The sequence below is a fragment of the Pongo pygmaeus genome, chromosome 11 (assembly GCF_028885625.2).
Source record: "Pongo pygmaeus isolate AG05252 chromosome 11, NHGRI_mPonPyg2-v2.0_pri, whole genome shotgun sequence".
In the NCBI taxonomy this organism is placed as follows: Eukaryota; Metazoa; Chordata; class Mammalia; order Primates; family Hominidae; genus Pongo; species Pongo pygmaeus.
In genome coordinates, this window is record NC_072384.2 from 97,097,648 (window position 1) to 97,117,387 (window position 19,740).

A 19,740-nucleotide genomic window follows, 5' to 3' on the forward strand; every position below is an offset into this window, starting at 1 on the left:
TTCTTTCTTGCACAAGATCCAAGAACCCTCTCTTGGGGTCTGGATGGGGACCCCTTTCCAGTAACAGGGAGAGAGACAAGGAGTCAGAGTCCATAAGAACAGTGTGAGGTACTCTGAAGTCATGAAGGATTAGGGTGCTGGGGAGCAGAGAAGAGGGACATGCCATCACTGCACAAGGAGGTGTCACTGACATGAATCTGAAAGGGTGGGTAGGAGTTGCCTTAGACAAGTTGATAAGAGGAGAAATTTGTGGCAACCCCAGAGAAGGAGGGTACATGTAGAAAGGAAGGGTAAAGAGATGCAATGGGAAAAAAAATTATATATATACATAAAAAATATATATCCATGTACCAGCTAGCATCATGGCATCATTTACTTATATAAAGAACCATTAAGGTAAGAAGAGTTCTATGACCCATTGGTAGTGTGTGTGCACTTAATGTTTTAAATATGTCTGAAAATTCATCCCAAGATGAAATGTTCAATACGTATAATAAAATATTCTAGATCTTATGACTAGGACTTATGTGTTCCACTCTGCTAGAAACAGAATTTTCCAAATTATATCCATGTAGGAGTTTTGTTTTGTCTTTTAACTGAAAAAAAAAAAAGGGAGATAATTGGCACATCTAAACAGCAGTTGTGAGTGGAGATGCTTTCTTTGTGGCTTGTTATTTGCTTTGTTGGCAACCTCTATGAGAATGGACTTCCTTCCGAGGAGGATGGAATCCCACCAGCTAACTTCCCAGTTTACCATTTCAACATAACTTGATTACTAGATAGACCACTCCCAGTTCCTCTTATTTAAGCACTTGAAGCACAACTCTCTGATTACATACCTCCCACACTTGTCCTTTTTATGGAAATCTGCTCCGCTGCTCTGCAAGAGTTTTATACATTCCACATTACTAGAAAGACAGGGAAAACATCATTAAGATGGAAGAGATCAATTACTGGCCTATCTTCAGCAAGAGCTATTTTCTGCAGAGTACAGGACCAGATGAAAAGATAGCTCCTGGTCTAAATTCCGCTAATAAAAACCTGAACATATTAGAGTAATGACATATTGTAAGGATCTAAAGTTCCTATGATTCCTTTTTCAAAGCTAATAAATCAATAGATTAAAGAACTTGGTGGAACATTTTTAATTCCATGACTAAGAAATTTAATGATTATTACATGATTAAACCCTCCAGTGATGGTTTCATAATTTATCCTAAAATTCTTTTTCAAAACCATCAAGAGTTTATGAAACAACCACTTAAACCTATAATAATTTCATGTCACCTTTAAACAATGAGCCAGAGTGGATGGGCGTTACCTTCTATCACAGCAGAATGAATTCACCATGATAACCACTTTCAACCCAGATACTCCTTAATAGAAAATAAAACAACTGTATTTCCCTGTCTTTGTAATTTATGCAAATAAATGTGCAGAACCAAGGCTGAAAATGATGTCATGGAGCACAGTGATCTTCCATAGCTTCTTTATCATTTGCAGAAGCAATAAATCATATTTAGTAGAGAGAAAAGGACCCATCAAAGTGATTTTTCCTATTAAAGGCATGTAGCTAAATAGTAATTCTAATAGGAATTTCAGACATGAATCTGGAATTGTATGTTGTTACTTTCTGTACAGGTCTGATATTTTTTAAATGTGAGCATAAAAAAGAGACAATTGTCTATCATTGTTCTAAACTTAGGATGCTAGAAGTGGCCTGGAATGATTACTATAATTTAAATAAGAAAAATGATCTCAATGATAAACCTGAGCAGGGCTCTCCTTACCCCACACCCACCCTTTATAGCCACTTTCTCAGAGAAATAGCTCTTTCAATCATAACATATAAGAACTTTTTAAAATAAGTATGTGTTGGTGTAGCATGCCAGCTGATGTAAAGCACCTGTCTCTTACTGAATGATGCCAAAGGATCAAGGGCAGTGGCAGATCCAACTTGTGTGGCTCATGAAGCTCATACAATTTGGGGGCTGAGGTAGGGGGAAGGGGTCTTTTTAAAAAATAATACAAAATTATGAATACAAATCTGTTATAAGAATTCATAAGGGACTCATGTAAATAAGGAGCCCTAAAGTGTCACCATTTATCCACCTCTGACAAATAGGTAATGCCTTTGGTAATATACAAATGACAAATGGAGAAGCATTGCTGTTCCTTAAGGACCAGGAAACTGATTAAGAACCAACATCTTCCCCAGACAAGGGGAATGCCAAGAGATGCCATGTTTAGTCAATGTGTGGTCACATATATCAATGACATATTGATCAGAGCTTCAATCTTACCACTGGTAGGTGAAAAGAAAGTAGCTGATGAAAAATTCTCTTTACAACTTTAAAAAAAGGTAAGGATTAAATCACTTCTTGCCTGTCTTTTGGGTTTTCTTGACCTATGTTCACATTTAATCATTAAAAGACTAAAAATTAGATTTGAAACAAGGACAAAAATGTCTATAAATGAACCTAAATTAATTCAATCTTCGATTCTCTTGATTATCACCCACGTAACAGCAACAAAAGAGGAAAAACATAGGAACAAATTTCAAATTATTTTCTTTTGGTGTGTGGGGTAACAGATATGTATTCTATAGCCTGAAAATCCATAATTTAAAAAAAGAAAAGAAAGAAAAGAGAAAGAAGAAAACAAAAGAAGAATTATTTGTTATTTGAGATGGGCTAATAATTTTTCTTTGGTGAAACAAAATGCTTGTGATGTGGAAATATAACAGTGATATTTGATAATTGGTAGAAATGATTCTTATTTTACTAAGGAAATTGCCTTTGATTCACAGACAACTTAAGTCAATAAAGATGAATTAGTAATTAACTCATAAATTAACTAGAATTGCTAACTACTCACCCTCCTGCAGCAGCAGCATGAAGGCACGTTCTTCCAAATTTATCTGGGGTGTCTATTTCAAAGCCTGCAGACAGCACGTGCTCATTACTAAACAAGGATACTATGCTATACTTTTGTCCTAGTTAAACCACAAGAAACATTGCAGAGACAGAAAAATCAGTTAGTAGAAAAACCAGAATGCAAGCAATTGTAGTCAGAAAGAGGTTGTCATGGAAACGAATGGTAACTGCTCAAGCTTGGCAATTTTATAGGAAGAACCGTGAAGTCAAGAAGGATTTATTTTCACATTCAGCCCTGGGTGAACCATAGCCCCATTTTTTAATCCCAGGATAGAAATTTATGAAACCAATTTGAGATAAGTAGGGCAATCGACAGGCAGATAGAACTCATGGACAAAACACAGAGGCAAAGGAATAATCTTAGCATGCTGGAATAGATATTTTCTGAAGTGTATTTCAACCTTTCAGTTGGTTTAAGAGTTGGGAAACATGCTTGCATGCAGGGATTATTTTTTAAGCATGCCAACATCAGTGAAAGCAGAATCAGCCATAGGTAAAGTACTTAAAGGAAAAAAAAATGCCTCTGGGATATCTCATGAATTAATTCATAAACAATCTTTGCCTTGCAGACCTCTACCACTTTTGAAAGCCCAGGAATTTCTGAATATATGACAGTTGGCAGAGTTAGTGATAAGAAAGATTAGCAAAGCTCCAAACCAGAAACAATCTCTTGGCTCCAAATAGTCTCATATTTTAAAAATTGAAATTAAACCTAGTTGGAGGAGATCAGCCATAGTGATTTTTCAATGCCCAGGGAATGGGAAAGTAACGTGACATTCTCTACCACCAGATGTAGGGTATTTGGCCTTTTTCCTTTGTTGAAAAATATTAAATGCTAAACCATCATTTTAAACCTCAAAGACTTTTTCTTCTTCTGTGACATAACCTTTCTATAAACTCTGGCCATCCCTGCCTCTTTTCACCCTGGAACACCCAAGCTTTAACTTGAAAAACAGGCAAGACTCGCATTCTGGGGCAGGAATAATGACATTCAAACAGCTTTAACACCAAGGATTGTTGGGAGCTGTCACATGCAGTTAGCTGAGGAATACAACTCATCCTGACAAGTCAGGTAATGACATGAAGCACAGGCAGCCACTCACTCTGACCAGACACCTGAAGCCACTGACTCATGTACAGGACACATTAAGCCTCATCTCTGCTAACAGATTTACTTACCCGATGATAACAACTTTCTGCAGCAGTCAGAGTGAGCATTTAGGGCAGCTAAATGTAAAGGGAACATGCTATGGATTCCACACCTGAGGAGTAAGAAAACAGAGCAGCTCACGGCAACAGATCTCAAGATACGTGTGGAAGGACAATTACCTTTCTAGATTCTCTGATGAAAATTAACAACACCTTGTGTAGGGAGTCTTGGCTGAAATAATTCGGTAATTCTTCCATTCAATAAATAATTATGCAATCAGTTTCTACCTTAAAATAATAAATGCCTGAATCAAAACCATAATTAAAAGCCCATTACCATAGGAATGTATATTTTTAAGAAAATCTGTTTCACATAAAGCATGACTCTTTAAATTTAAAATTAATTTCCCTGTCATTTTCTTTCAGCTTGACGATTGTATGTCTCATTCTCTCATTCATCTATTCAACACTTTCTAAGCATCATAGACTATGCTAACAGCTGGAGATAACAATACTGAGCAAAACAAACTCAAGTTTGAAAAGCAACCTGCTTCCTTTCTTTTTTTCTTTTTACTTTTTTTTTTTTTTTTTGAGACACAGTCTCACCTGTCACCCAGGCTGGAGTGCAGTGGTGCTGATACAATGATAGAGACAGGGGGCAGAGAAATTCTAGGCAGAAAAGGGCAGGTTCTGAGCAAAACCCCACTCTCAAGCTGAAAAGCCTGAAACTGTGCCCCAAAGTGAAAACTTATATCCCTGTTTTCCCACTCAAATGTTGCCTTTTCCTAAATCTCCCATGGCCCTCCCCCACCGAATCCTGTGCCTATAAAAACCCCAGACTCAGCTAGTAGACAGGACTATGGCTGAAAGTCAGAAAGAAGCAGCTTGATTTCAGAGAGACAGTTTGATGGCATAACGTCGGAGGAGAATCTGGCCAGAGACAGCTGGACTTCAGGGGAAGATTATCTACCCATCCCATCCCCTTTTCAGCTCCCCTTCCCGCTGAGAGCCACTTTCATTGGCAATAAAATCCCCTCCATTTACCATCCTTCAATTTGTTCATGAGACCTCATTTTTCCTGGATGCCAAACAAGAGCTCAGGAGCCACAAGTGCAGATATGAAAGGCTGTCACACTGGCCCTTTGCCCTCGCTGGCAGAGGGCAGCTGCCTCATGCAAAAAGGCAAAGGGCCCACTGAGCTGTTAACACTTAAGCCAACCGTGGACAGCAGACTTCAAAGCGCACTGTAACATGCCCTCAGGGAGCTTTGGGAGTTGCAGGCACCCCTGCCTGGATGCTGCTGCAGGGCCTGCACAGAGTTCACTCCTGCCAGTGCCAAAGCAGCCAGCTGGTTCCAGCACTCACTCACCCCAGCTCCCATGGCTCATTTGCTCACACATTCCTTCCAGCGAGGAGTTGAGAGTGGCAGGCTGAGTAAACAAGGTACCCCTGTTGCAAGTCCCACAAAGGGATCAGGGAAATATCCTGCTTCAGTGTAATCACAGTTCACTGCAGCTTTGACCTCCCTGGGCTCAGGTGATCCTCCCACTTCAGCCTCCTGAGTAGCTTGGACCACCACAGGCACACATCACTATACCCAGCTAATTTTTTGGTGTATTTTGTAGAGACAGGGTTTTGCCATATTGTCCAGGCTGGTCTCAAACTCCTGGGCTCAAGCAATCCACCTACCTTGGCCTCCCAAAGTGCTATGATTACAAGCATGAGCCACCACGCTCAGCCCCTGTTTTATTTCTTGATTTGATAAACAAATATTATTGTTGTATTATGTCCCAAGCACTTTGCTAGGAGTTAATAATGGCTATATTGTTGAAAATAAAGTTTTGGATGAGAATAAAAACTAATGTTTGCCTTTTGGTGATCAAACTTCATCTTCCTAATAGATTTTTATGTTGCACATTAACCCACATCACAATACCAGTCACAAAAACACAATTGGGGGTAATAAACATTACTTTGCATATATTTCATAAACCTAGTAGTATTAAAGAGAGAATCTAGAAAAGGACTTTATAGACCGACCCCTACTAAGACACAGTCACCAGGATGACCCCTTAAGGCACAGACAGCCTTCTGATGGCAGCACTTTTTGCCTTTGGGATTAAATCCTCCTCCTCTTCCCTACTACATCTTCTTCAACAAGGACCCAAAGCCATGTGCTGAATTGTGACTCATAACAAACAGCATCACCAGGTGGCTCCTGTGTACTTATAAGCATCTATAATGTTAGTAACCACTTCTCATAACTTCTCATTTTAATCAAATAATACATTTCAGCCTTTTAAAATCTTCTGCATAATACAAGCAAGTATGGACTATATCTGTTTACACCCTGCAGCATTAATTCCCTAAGTCTCCTCTCTGGCACAAAGTGGCCCGTTTTCAGACTCCATGCTTCATAAAGAAACACATATGATTTGAATTTGTTAAGCTTTGGGTACATACATTTTATTTACCATCTCAAAAGTTATTATGATGATGTGTATGTGACTGTGTAAAAGGATATTCACATTCACAGATATTTCATCATATTCAGGGTTTTGCAAAATTCAATTCTGTCAGCAATTAACCACTGTTTTCTCTTTCCATAATAGCTTCTTCCTATTTAACGGTGGTTTTGTTCGGTCTTCCCTCTGTTTGTTTTCCTTTCCCTATATGGAGATTCCAGCCCAGTGTGTATAATAGCTGGCATCCATCAAGTGATGCAATTTGCTCGTCTTCCAGGCAACATCATGTGGAGAAGAACTGCTTGTAATTGCCTCTCTCGTCATTTACCAAAAAAAAATCTGAAATGCAATTGCATCAGTGATGACCTTGATGCTCGTGAAAGGGGAGAGGGAGTTGGGGGATAGGAGAGAAGCTTTTCTGCTTATGCTATTATTTGTATTGTTCCCTCTTGATTCAAGGCAAACATTCTTTTTTTTAATGCATAACATGTTTTAAAACCTCCTTATAAAATGGCACTTAAAGCTAATGTGATTTTACCTAATAATTTTATTTGTTTTGGGAATTTAAGGCAAAACTATGTGATTAAATATATCTGGACATTTAGAAGAGGAAAATGGATAGAATATTTTCATTCCTGAAAGAATGTGCCTGGAATCAAGTACTGGATTTCTCAAGATTTCTTTGAGCCTTCCTCATTCTTTAAATACATACATACAAACACACACACACACACACACACACACACACACACGTTCATATACACCCATAAATAAAAATATATACACACATAATATATATACAATATAGTTTATAAAGTTCCATATATATCTTTATGTAAAATAATACAAGCAAATGAATTTGAGGAAATAGCATCAAACTCTATAAGAAACCAATTGGGAAAAACAAAAAGTATAAGTGATAGTATAACAGCAACAATATGATATATTCCATAAACCTCATTATCAATATTTCCAATCAATCTTGCCACTTAAAACCCATCTTTGTATAATTCATCAAACTCTACATTCGCTGATTTTTTTTTACTGCTCCTTACAAACCTGAGAAGATGAGAGAGACAGAACTACTCTAATTTAAAAGGTCTAGTAAAATTTCTGTTTGATATATATTTTTTACTCCACAGTGAATAAAACGTTACTACTTCACTACAGGATTGAAAATAGATTCACGTAGACTCAAATACTATTGGCATTTGCACTTGCATATGAAACTATGGTTCAAATAGTAAAACTAAGTTTCAAGTCAAGATTGGAAAGAAAAGAAAAGCAGAATTCAGTGTCCCTGGATCAATTCAGAAATGATTTATGTATTTCAAAATAAAATTACTACCTTATTTTTATAAAATAAGACTGCTCACAAAGGAAGGATTACAAAACCTTTAGCAGGAAAATTAGGACTTGGCTGTCTTAGCCAATTAAGAAGCATCACTCTTACTTCATCAGGTATACATCAAGGAAGATCAATAATGAAGGTGCCAAATCACACTAAAGTTAACAATGCATAAGTTCCAGGAAAGAGGAGACCAATTCCGTTAAATTGCCACATTTATTTGACCAGTCATTAAATTAATGGAGCACATTTATATTAGCTAGTTCTAATTTAGCTGTTAGTTGGCATCTCCTACCCAGTTATTTCAGAATAAATGAGGTCTGCAGGCCTGTCTTGAAGAGAGCTGTTAGAGGTGAAGAAAGAGCCTTCATACGATTAGAATTTGGGGTCTTTGAAGCTTTCCCCTTGGCATCAGGGAGATGTGGCTGCCCTCCCTACATCCAGTCTTTTCTAGAGCCTTCTCTTTAGGCCATGTGGGTAATGTGGGTAAAGAATACATGATTAAAGTGACAGAGTCAGAAACTTGGGGTTTAAGTCCTCATTTTGCCACTTGCTATCTACTTCACCTTTGGCAAGTGCATAATGGTTCCCTCCTCAGGAAAATAAGACAATTACAGTGACTCTATCATGGAGCAACTGTAAGGATCCATTGAGATAATGTTCATGTAGTGCTAAAATGGAGCATCACGCACATGGAAATCCTTTACCATACATGTTAGTATGATTGTTGCCCTTGCAATTCATATAAGCTTAATTGGTATTCAGCAGTACATGAGTTTTGAAGTTGTAATCAGGTTGTACTTCCTTAAAATCAGTTGTATGATTCTTTAAAAGCCAAGAATGAATCATGATCAGTTAACATTTCTGTTATCTTTCTGTGTGTCTAAATTCTTTATAATATTTACCTCACAAGTGTCCCAGCAAAGTGGGATTGGTTTAGCTTTGCTCACTGAGTGGGTGAGACAAAAACATTTCCTAAATTTAGAATAGGATGAGTTTATGATGTTTTCCCCAAATGATCAGTCCAAGTAAACAAACTAATTTCTTGTGAATTTTATCTATGCAATTCCAAGTATTTATTATGCACCCTTAAGTGACAGCCATGAGACCTGGTGCTTGTTATTTGCAACGAACAGATGTTTTTAGTGGTTCCTTTTGAATCAAGTTTAAACACGCTAAAGTGGTTCAAGAGGCCCCTTCTTGATCTGGCTGTTGTCTAATCTGCATATTCTAGAATCTCAATAAACTTGTTTCCATTCCTCTAAGTGCCAGGCTCTGTCCTGCCCCCAGGCCTTTGCACATACCAGTCCCTCCACCTGAAACTCTCTTATCTTTCTCTCCTGCTTCTCCCATTATTTCTCCAACTAATCAGTGCATCTCTGAAGTACTGGAAATATCTTTGGGATCTCAAGAGTTCTCTGTGAGAATTTTTAACCTGTCTTTTCCTTTCCATGATAATCTAAAACAACTGGCATAAAAGCATTTTTTTTGACTCATTGGAGTGGCCCTTTATCACCACATACCTCTGCCTAATTTCAGTGTCCATGTTTGTACTGAGGATCACATTGGTGTTTATGTAGTACTGGCATGGGCCAGTGAGAAAAGAATAAAGATGGGCTCAATGGACAAGTGATAAGACTGAACCTAGGGAGGGCCAATGATAATGCAGTACCTGAGCCTTCCATATAAACAAAATTTGGCAGTAGCTTGAATAAGGGGCTCTGTGCTGCATGCCAAGTCCACTGTTCCACCACTTTAAGTCACTGCAAAACCTCCATTCTTGCAGTGTATATTGAACTCTAAAGAGCCTGCACCTCAGCCACCAGGACCGTAATCCTACACAAATGGTGATTTCACTTTGGCAAAATGTGAACTATCACATCATCTGCTATGTAGAGGCAGCAAGCCACTTGCTCAGGAGCTGAGGGTCCAGATCCAGTAGACTGAAGATGAGTCCCATTTCTATCCCTTACTGGCTCTGTGACCTTGAGCAGGTAACTGAACCTCTCTGTGCCTCATTTACTTCACCTGCAAGATGGGAATAATCATAGCACTTACCTCATGAGGTTATGGTGAAAGTTAAATGTAACCCCTCAGAGCAGTGCCCAGAGAGAAGCACTCATAATGTTTGCTACTACTAAATTGTGCAGTTAACATGAATGGTGTTGGTTTCTGTTTGCATGTATTTTGTAATTTTTAAAAATATTAATTTGTTAGTGTCAAAAGCCTAAGGAGTTCATCTAGTTTATGTTTATACATATTCATGTATCATTATAATAAAAATAAGTATATACTGAGGATCTAAAAGACTCTTGCTACCATGAGCTAACTGCTAGTCATCCTTCAGTCTTGGTTAAACCTTTACATCTTGCTTCCCTAGTCTTGCGAGACTGGGTTTCACATCTTAGATATTTTTCACACATCCCAGTGGCACCCAGCAATTGCTCTGGCATCACACTTAGCATGCAAGATTGTATTGCTTGTTTAAATCTTGCTCCCAGGGGATTATAAATTCCTTAAGGGCAGGGACCTCTATAATCCCAGAACCTGGCATCATAGGTACCACTTAGGCCCTCAACCAATATTTAATGAATGAATGAATGTCAGAGCCAGTTATTTATAAACTATAATACCCCTAATTCTGCTGCAGTTGAGGCAGAAAAAGAATGCATAATTGGTAAGGAAATAGGCAAATTAAAATCCTCGAGACAATCCCCAAACTAACAAAATTAAAGAAGATAAACCAAAGGGCTTTGACACCATGTAAAGTTGCATGAGCACTGAGTCAAACCGTAGGAAGTTGCTTTGACTTAAAGTTCAGAGAAGCAAAAAGAATAACAAAGAACATTCTAATCAAGGGCTGACATTTATTTTAGATTCAAATAAATTCGTAAGAAAGTAATAATGATAAAACTTGTCATATAGAGTTAATTTAAATACATTTGGCTATATTGCTTATGAATGAAAATGGGTTCTTTTCACAAATGTTATTTGTTTTTTCACTTATTTATGAAAGGCCTATTTTTCTCCTCTTTAATAATCCTATAAGGAACCCAGATAACAGTGATTTTCTGAGAGGCTTTTGGCAAATTTAATCTTCTCCAATTACTCTTCCCTTCATTTTGATATTTTGCTCTAGGGTGGTTTCCATTCTCCCACACACACAAACACACAAAGGCACTTACACACACATATACAATCACTGCCCTAAGGAACCATTGTGACTGAAGGTAGCATGTCGCATCCCCAGATATGTTGTGACAAAGAAAGCAGACATGGCTCTTTGAGGCTGAGACAATGTTTCCCTCATCTGTGTCCCTAGGACATAGCAGAGACAATGGAAGAAAATGCTACTTGAACAACAATGCTATTTTTAAGGCACTTTTGCTACATGGTCTGTGTTTCCATAAATTGAAAGCAAAATAATTACATGGAAATAAATTTCCATCATATTGAATTAAATGGTTTTTAGGGAAAAATTTTAAGTAACTATTGGGTCCAGCTTATTTTTATTCCTAAAATGGATTCAAGTCTGGAAGAAAATCAGAAATTCATGATTGTTTGGCTAAAATTCCCCAAGTAACCCAAAGCTGAAAAAAAATACCACTGAAAATATTAACACATTACAGGTAAAGTCAGTTGGTGCCTAAATATTTATTTTTCTGCTTAATTAACACTGAGCATTTATTATCTCTATCTTTGGGCATCCATGATCTGGTTCAGAACTCCAGAACCTGGTAAGAGCATCCTGAATCTTAGTGTAGAGCTCTTTCCACAAAACTGAGAGGCTTATTTTAACTTACAACATCCCAATTAAAAAGTTCTTTTGGCTCACAGCAGATTCCCCTCTCTTCTGTAAAAAGACATCCCACTGCTAATACTATTTGTCAGCATTCTCCTCTTCTGTCATTCCTCAGCCTCATCTTTAGCCCAAGACCTCATCTTTTCTTCCCTGGACATTTGCAAGAGGCTGCCAAGTGTTTGTAGCCTGGACTGCCTCCAGTACGTCTGGACCGCCTCCAGTATGTCTGGACTGCTATCAGAGCGATCTTTCTTACACACAAATGGGATCATTAGACACAACCTGTTCTACGCCCACTTAGAATTCTTTAACAGCTTCCGAATGACTCAGAGTGGAATCTAATTCCTTAGCAGGACTTGCAAAGTCCTTTGAGATGTGGCTCTTCCAGCCTTTCCTCCTCATTTCTTTCCACTCCACCCACCAAACATCCAATGACCCAGCTTTAGAAATGTGCTTTTAACATGTTGACATGTTTATGTCTTTATAACGACTGTTCCCTCTTCTTGGGATATCCTTCCTTTCTCCCATTTCTCTTTCTACCCCATAATTATGTCCATCTAGCAAACTCCTATATATCCTTCCTTTTGTTACAATGTCATCTCTTCTGGGGGATCCAGAAAATTAGTGTCCCTCTCACTCTGTTCCCACAGCCTGGTCCAAACATCCATCTTAACAAATTTCACAATACTCAGTAATTTGTGCTCATTCTTACCTCTACCACTAGACTGGGAGGGGTTTGGAACCCAGTTCAACTGAATGTTGGACTGATGAAGGTAAACTATTATATCCTACCAATCTACCAGAGTGCTTCATAAAATTCATTTTAAGTCCAGCACACCTGCCCCCTGTGAATCTGATTTCACGATCCCACTACGCCTTCCCCAGGCCATTTCAATTTTAGCTCATTCTCATACAAGACTTTCAATGGTGTTGCAGAAAATTAACAAATAAAAGAAAATTCCTAAGATACACTGCCTTCATATGGTTTTTCTTCTAAAGATTTAGTTATTGTTACAGACTCTGTGATCAAGGCTAAACTCTTTATTCAGGCATTGAAGGCCCTCTTTTAGTTCTACTACCTATTATTAAATAATAAAACAATAGTTAACATATATTGATAGCTGACTACGTGCCAGGCACTGTTCAAAGAGCTTTTAATATGCGTTATCTTTTTAATAACCTTAGGAGGTGTATTTATAGAACTCATATAGATCTTACCAGATACCAAAGAGCTTTACTAGTAATTAAGTCACTTAATCCTCATAACAAATCTACAGATAAGTACTAGTATTACTGCAATATTTCCAATTAGGCAAGGGGCTCAAAGTCACACAGCTCACAAGGGAAGCAGCTTGGATTGGCATCAAGGGAGTACCCACCAAAGCCTGGGCTCCCAACCACCCTGGGTCCTACCCCTCGGTGGTGCATAGCATCATCACATTCTCTACTCTGTCAGGCCAAGCTCCTCCCTGGTATGGAGTCTTTGCCTCTTTTGTTCCCACTTTCCTCCGTGCTTGGGATGGTTGCCACCCTCTGCTGTACTCAGATAATTCTCAGCCCCTAAAGCCTAGCTAAAATTCATCCTTGAAGCCTTTTCAGAAAACACTGGCCACCTTTGAGCTCTCTCCTCCCTGTCTATATTCTGTGACACAGATTGTCTACACCAAACATTTGCCACTTAAGTCTGTTTCATTTAGAACTTTATGATATATGATCTTGCATGGTTCTTTGACTTAAGTGGGTCTTGGGCCCTGAACAAAATTATGAGCTCCTTGAAACTAGGTAACTTACATCTTCTGAAATCTCCCATAGCACCCAGCAAAGATGCTTTATGTATTTTTGTGGAATTGAAGTTCAAAATGAAGTCAGGTTCCCCCTTCCCTACATAGCAGATTGACTCATTTGTACTCTATAACCATATCATTAAAGCTGAGCAAGCACTCTGAATACATTCTGAATTGGCTCAGTTAGGTTTTATTTTTCCTGTTTAATATGAAGCATTGGGAAGGACAGAAGAATATCAGAAAGAAAAGTTACGAATAAAGTTCAAGTTTCCTTAACTAAGACCACTGAAATAGACCTCATTTGGATGAAGTTAAAAAATAAAATTGGTTCTCCTTTGCCTCTGTCATTAAAAGGCACTTAATTTATTTAAAATTTAATTTGTATTTAGTATAATGGTATAGATCCACCTTCACCTGGATAAATGGGAACTATCTACTGCACGGAAGAATCTTTTTGGCAGTATTCCCACTTGAGGCAATTATTCCACCGTATTTTTGCGGTAACCTACTTGGCTGTGTCAGCTCCGCTGGTTATTAAGGTGTTAATCAAAAGCTCATGACCATATCTTGCAGCCACATGGAGAGGAGTGTTGCCGTCCTTATCCACACAGTCAATTTCACCTCCTGAAAGAGATATTTTAATACAGGATAACACAAGGATTCAGGTTGATTCAGGTCCTACGTTCTCTGCTAGTCTCTCGTATCAACCAAATGATGATTTCTTTCCTATTCCAGTTGTGCATCTTTGCTCCGAAATACAAGAATGCTTTTAAAGGGGACAAGTCACCATCTGAAGCAGTAGTAGTAGTATATCTGCGTAGACAGAAGTCTATTAGAAATGCTTTTGAGGCTGGGCGTGGTGGCTCACGCCTGTAATCCCAGCACTTTGGGAGGCTGGGATCACGAGGTCAGGAGTTTCAGACCAGCCTGACCAACATGGTGAAACCCCATCTCTACCAAAAATACAAAAATTAGCTGGGTGTGGTGGTGCGTGCCTATAATCCCAGCTACTCAGGAGGCTGAGGCAGGAGAATCACTTGGACCTGAGAGGCAGAGATTGCAGTGAGTCAAGATTGCACCACTGCACTCCAGCCTGGGTGACAGAGCGAGACTCCGTCTCAAAAAAAAAAAAAAAAAAGAAAAAGAAATGCTTTTGAGAAATCTTTCCATATTGTCTTAGTTAAGAATCCAAAATCTCACAACTAAATGCCTGCTCTGAATGAAGAATGTATTCAAATCCCATAAAGTGTAATTCTGAAGACATGTTCAATTTTAATTTTCCCTGCTGAATTAAAGACCTATGTAAACCTTGTGCTAAAACATAAGAAACAAAGGGGATGGACAGTTCAGGAAATTATTTCATGTAATTTGATGATCTAGCTTATAATATTTTAATATTATGACTAAAATGAGTAAAAGCATAGACAATAAACTGAAAATGCCTATATTTATAAACACTATGACAATAATCATCCATACTTCTTTTAATAATATAGTATTGTCATTATGTTTTATTTTGCCTTCTCTTCCCCCAGTTTTTATTTCATTAAATTTCTTTTTTTCTCTCCCTTTTTCGGGTGTGTGTATATATACAATTGGTCTATTCATTCATTTATCTGAGGAACCATTTAAAAAGTTAGCTATCATAACATTTTACCACTAAGTATGTTTTTCCTAAGAACAAAGACATTTTTGCACATAACCACAATTCTATCATTTTACCCAAGAAATTTAACATTCATAAAATAATTTTATGTAATATTAGTGCATATTCCAATTTCTCAGACTGTCCCCAAACTGTGCTTTATAATAGTTATCTTGTTGTTTTAATCCAGGATCCAATCAAATATCCTGATAGCACTTGGTTGTCATGTCTCTTTAGTTTCCGTTAATCCAAAACAATCCTCCTGGCTTTTTTTTTTTTTTAAGTTTCTCATGTCATTGATATTATTGGAGCCCAAACCACGAGTTGTGTTGGACGCTCTACATTCTGGAGTTGTCTTTTGGTTTCTTCATTATTAGATTCAGGCTAAACATTTTGGCAACAATGCCCAGAGCAGATGCATGCTTCCCGCTCCATTTTCTTAGCACACACACAGTTATTCCATTACCAGGTGATGCAAAGTTTGACTACTTGCAATGGGTACCAACTTTCAGTTTGGGAAAAGAAACAGTTCTGAAAATGGATGGCGGTGATGGTTGTACAACAGTAGGAATGCACTGGATGCCACTGAACTGTACACTTAAGAATGGCTAAAACGGTAAATTTTATGTTATGTATATTTTAACACAATAAAAAAAAAGGCTTGATTATGTGGTTAAGGTGGTGTCTGTCAGTACACTTACTGCAAAAATGTCTTCTCCCCTTTGTAATTAACAGGCAATCGGTGGGGTGATACAGGCAATCAGAGTATACAGATATCTGATTTCCCAACAGACTTTTTCCACAATAATTTTTAGCATATGTGGGGAGTACTTTGTTCAAAATTTACCTGAATTTTTTACTGTATGCTTATATTATCTATATAAGTTAGGTTCATTTGATTCTGTTTGCTTTCAAATATTTTTACTGGGTTTTATTTTATTTTAATAATATGTAAAATACTTACATGTTTCAAAAGTCAAAAGTAATATTTTTGAAAAGCCTTACTCATTCTTATCCCTTCCTCTTCATCCTCATACATAACCTACAGTAATCATTTTCATTAGTTTTAGTTTATGCTTCTGTGCTTCTCTTTGAAAAAAAAAAAAAAAATCCCCCTACTTAACAGTATTTCCTAGAACTCACTTCTAAAGATGACTTCTTGGAGATCTTCCTGATTTTTGTACAGTTTTATTGTTTTCCATTGCACAGTTGTACTAGTTTAGTACACTCATCTCCTATGGGTAAGCATTTAGGTTGTAAATAGCATTTTGCTATTATCTGGAATGCCACAGTGAATAATCTCATACGCATGTTGCTTCATATTTGTTAGACATATCTTCAAGGTAAGTTTTCAGAAGGGAGATACCTAGGTCAAAGGGAAAATTAATATGTGGTTTTGTCAGATTTTGCCAGATTTCTCTCTGTAGGCACGGTGCAATTTTACACTCTAACCAGCACAGTATGAGAGGCACTTTTCCTTATAGCCTTGTGAAGCTTTTGAATATCTGCTATCTGATGGGTGAGAGCTGGTATCTCTCTGCAGCTTTCATTTGCATTTCTCTTATTATGAGGGAATCTTTTCATATATTATAGAAGGACCATTTGTTTATCTTTTTTTTTGGAAGAAAATGACTTTATTCTAATTAACTCACAAAGAATAAAATCATAACAGCTAGTTTAAGGAGGCCACACAAAGATTTGCCCAGTCCCAGATTCTACAGAGTAGGGACACCCCCACTTCCATTTCAATTCTGAAGCAAGGAAGCTAGGAATGACAGGAGAGGTTTAACTGATGGTTACACTTTATACCCTCACTATCAATTCTATTTTTATACTAAATTAACTTAGTTATGAGAGCTGATTTTCCATCTCTCCAGGTTGAACTTCTTCATTAGGCCAATCCGTTTGCAAGTCAGCACTGTTTCAGCACCTTATTGAAACCCTCGCAGAGCTTGATGTCACCCTGGTTCTAGGCACACTCCAGAAACTGTTTGATCTCATAGAAGCAAGGCTGCTGCTGCTGTGCTGGCTGGGTTCCCTGAGGCTCCTGGTAAGTGATGTCAGGCCTCGCAGGCTCAGCATTACTTCCTCCACTGAAGCCCCCAGTAATGGCATGACCCAGTGTGTGCCCCACAGCAGAGCCCACAGCCACGCCAGCTGCAGTGGTTGCCATCTGGGCCATCAGACCTGGCTGCCGGGGCGCAGCAGCAGAAGAGCCAACTGCAGATGGGGGTGCTGCTACTGGTGGCTGAGCGACTGGTGCTGGCCTGGGTGCAGCTCTCATCTGAGGGGCCCGGCTGGCCGGAGGGGCCATGCGGGAGGTATGGCTTCGGCTTCCACGCGGCATCCTAGGTACGCGACGGCTCCCATTTGTTTATCTTTTTCTGTAAACTATTTTTCATGACTTTTGCTCATTTTTCTAAGTTTGTGTGTATGTCCTTAAACATACACACAATACTGATATCTAAACCATATACACACATCTATATATGCTAGTATAAGTAATATAAAGCCCCGAGAAATAGAAATATATGAATGGCTTAAATGTCCTCAAACATACAAACAAACTTAGAAAAATGAGCAAAAGTGATTTTCAATAACTTTTAAAATGAGTAAGCTCTATTTGGGCGATTACTCATTTATCAGCAATACATGTTACAAATATTCTTCTCCCAGGTTTTTTTCTTAATTTTTGATGTTTTTTTCCCTGTCAAAAAAATTTGGGGGGTGGCGGGGCGTGGTGGCTTATGCCTGTAATCCTAGAACTTTGGGAGGCCAAGGTGGGCAGATCATGAGGTCGGGAGATCGAGACCATCCTGGCAAACACGGTGAAACCCGGACTCTACCAAAAACACAAAAAATTAGCCGGCATGGTGGCGGGCACCTGTAGTCCCAGTTACTTGGGAGGCTGAGGCAGGAGAATGGCATGAACCCGGGAGGCAGAGCTTGCAGTGAGCCAAGATCACGCCACTGCGCTCCAGCCTGGGCGACAGACTGAGACTCCATCTCAAAAAAAAAAAAAAAAAAATTGGGGGAGTAATGTATTAGTCTTTTATCATGTTTGGGTTTGTTGTTAGGGAGGCTTTCCCTATACCCTGGTAACAAAGAAATTGACACATGTTTTCTATACGGGAAAGGTTTTCTTTTTCAGATATGGATATCTGATCCATTTGGAGTTTATCTTGGTGGTGTCTTTGTTAACTGACTAAATAAGTGTTCCCTGAATGCCTAAAAAACTAAAAATTCAAGAAAACACCTGAACAAATTCACAGAGGCAGAAACTAGATTAGTGGTTGCCAGGGGCTGGGGAGAAATGGGGAGTGATGACTAATGGGTATGAGGTTTCTTTTTGTACTGATATCTAAACCATATACATACCTATATATGCTAGGGTAAGTAATATAAATATGAATGGCTTCAATCTAGAAAGATGTGATACATTTGTTTTAAGTGTCTTATTTCTGATTGAGAAAGTATTTTCTTATTGTAGAAAATTTAGAAGATGCAGTAAAATAGAAAGGAAAATAGAAATACAAAGAAGAAAACAGAAGTCATCTACAAATTCACTGACTACCCAAGATAGTCAGTACTAGTATTTTGGAATATTTCCTTCCAGTTGTATGTATGTGTGCATGTGTGTGTAGAATTTTCCCATGGTTGAGTTCCTGGTGTAGAAAGAGTTTCTTAGTCCTACGTTCTCCTTTAATGTTACATTACAAACCTTCCCATGTCATTAATTTTTTTCATTAATATAATTGTAAATGACGACATAATATCAGTATCTAGAGAATTTACTTAGCAAGTCCCCAATTAATAGGCACTGAGGGCATACCCAAATCTTTGCTATTAAGAAAAACACAGGAATGAACATATTTACAAATAGTCTTTACATTTTAGATGATTTCCTTTAGTAATTTTTTTTTTTTTTTCCTGAGACGAAGTCTCACTTTGTCACCTAGGCTGGAGTGCAGTGACACAGTCTCGGCTCACTACAACCTCCCCCTCCCAGATTCAAACGATTCTCCTGCCTCAGCCTCCCAAGTAGCTGGGATTACAGGTACTTGTCACCATGCCTGGCTAATTTTTGTATTTTTAGTATAGATGTGGTTTTGCTATGTTGGCCAGGCTGGTCTTGAACTCCTGACCTCAAGTGATCTATCTGTCTCGGCCTCCCAAAGTGCTGGAATTATAGGCGTGACCCACCACACCCAGCCAGCAAAATTTTTAAAAGTAGGACTATTGGACTAAAAGTATGGAGACCCTTGATACACACCAGCAAAAACCTTGAGAAAGGCTCTGCCCATTAGCATTCCCATTAGCAGTACACTCAAGCATTATGCCAAAAAGAAGCCATTGAGAGTCTTCTCAGATCTGGGGAAAGAGCATTATCTTCCAGGCCAGGACACTGTCCCTTGTAATAAGATCGTCCATAAGGTCCTCATCAGATCTATATGGTCCTTCATTCCAATGAATCCTATTATTGGCCATTATAACTAACAATTTCCCAACATTTATTTTCAGCAAACAACGCTTTTTCTAGCCAAGTGTACTGGCAAAACGCAGGGCTAGAGTATAAAAATATTTGCTACAAAGTGAAATGATTACCAAAAA

The 19,740-nt window shown here is 38.3% G+C and overlaps 2 protein-coding genes across 9 annotated transcripts in view; both read right to left on the reverse strand.

Moving 5' to 3' along the window:
* ANKRD44 (ankyrin repeat domain 44) overlaps positions 1–19,740 on the reverse strand; it is a 380,176-nt gene that overhangs the window by 93,232 nt on the left and 267,204 nt on the right. For 4 of the 8 annotated variants that reach the window (XM_063647786.1, XM_063647782.1, XM_054479048.2 and 1 more), the window contains exons 10-13: positions 13,994–14,108; positions 4,116–4,198; positions 2,878–2,995; positions 840–908 (exon numbers count right to left, since the gene is read on the reverse strand). In XM_063647786.1, coding sequence (XP_063503856.1) covers positions 840–908; positions 2,878–2,995; positions 4,116–4,198; positions 13,994–14,108 — 385 coding nt within the window. The remainder of the gene's footprint in view (positions 1–839; positions 909–2,877; positions 2,996–4,115; positions 4,199–13,993; positions 14,109–19,740) is intronic. The other 4 variants (XM_063647783.1, XM_054479057.2, XM_054479051.2 and 1 more) reach the window with 1 other exon arrangement.
* LOC129032073 (coiled-coil-helix-coiled-coil-helix domain-containing protein 2-like) lies at positions 16,731–17,599 on the reverse strand. The gene has a single exon (XM_054479058.2). The coding sequence runs from the start codon at positions 17,474–17,476 to the stop codon at positions 17,099–17,101; it is 378 nt and encodes a 125-aa protein (XP_054335033.1). The 5' UTR covers positions 17,477–17,599; the 3' UTR covers positions 16,731–17,098.

Excerpts from the sequence above, each read along its gene's own strand:
- LOC129032073 (XM_054479058.2), bottom strand. The coding sequence starts at position 17,476 with ATGCCGCGTGGAAGCCGAAGCCATACCTCCCGCATGGCCCCTCCGGCC.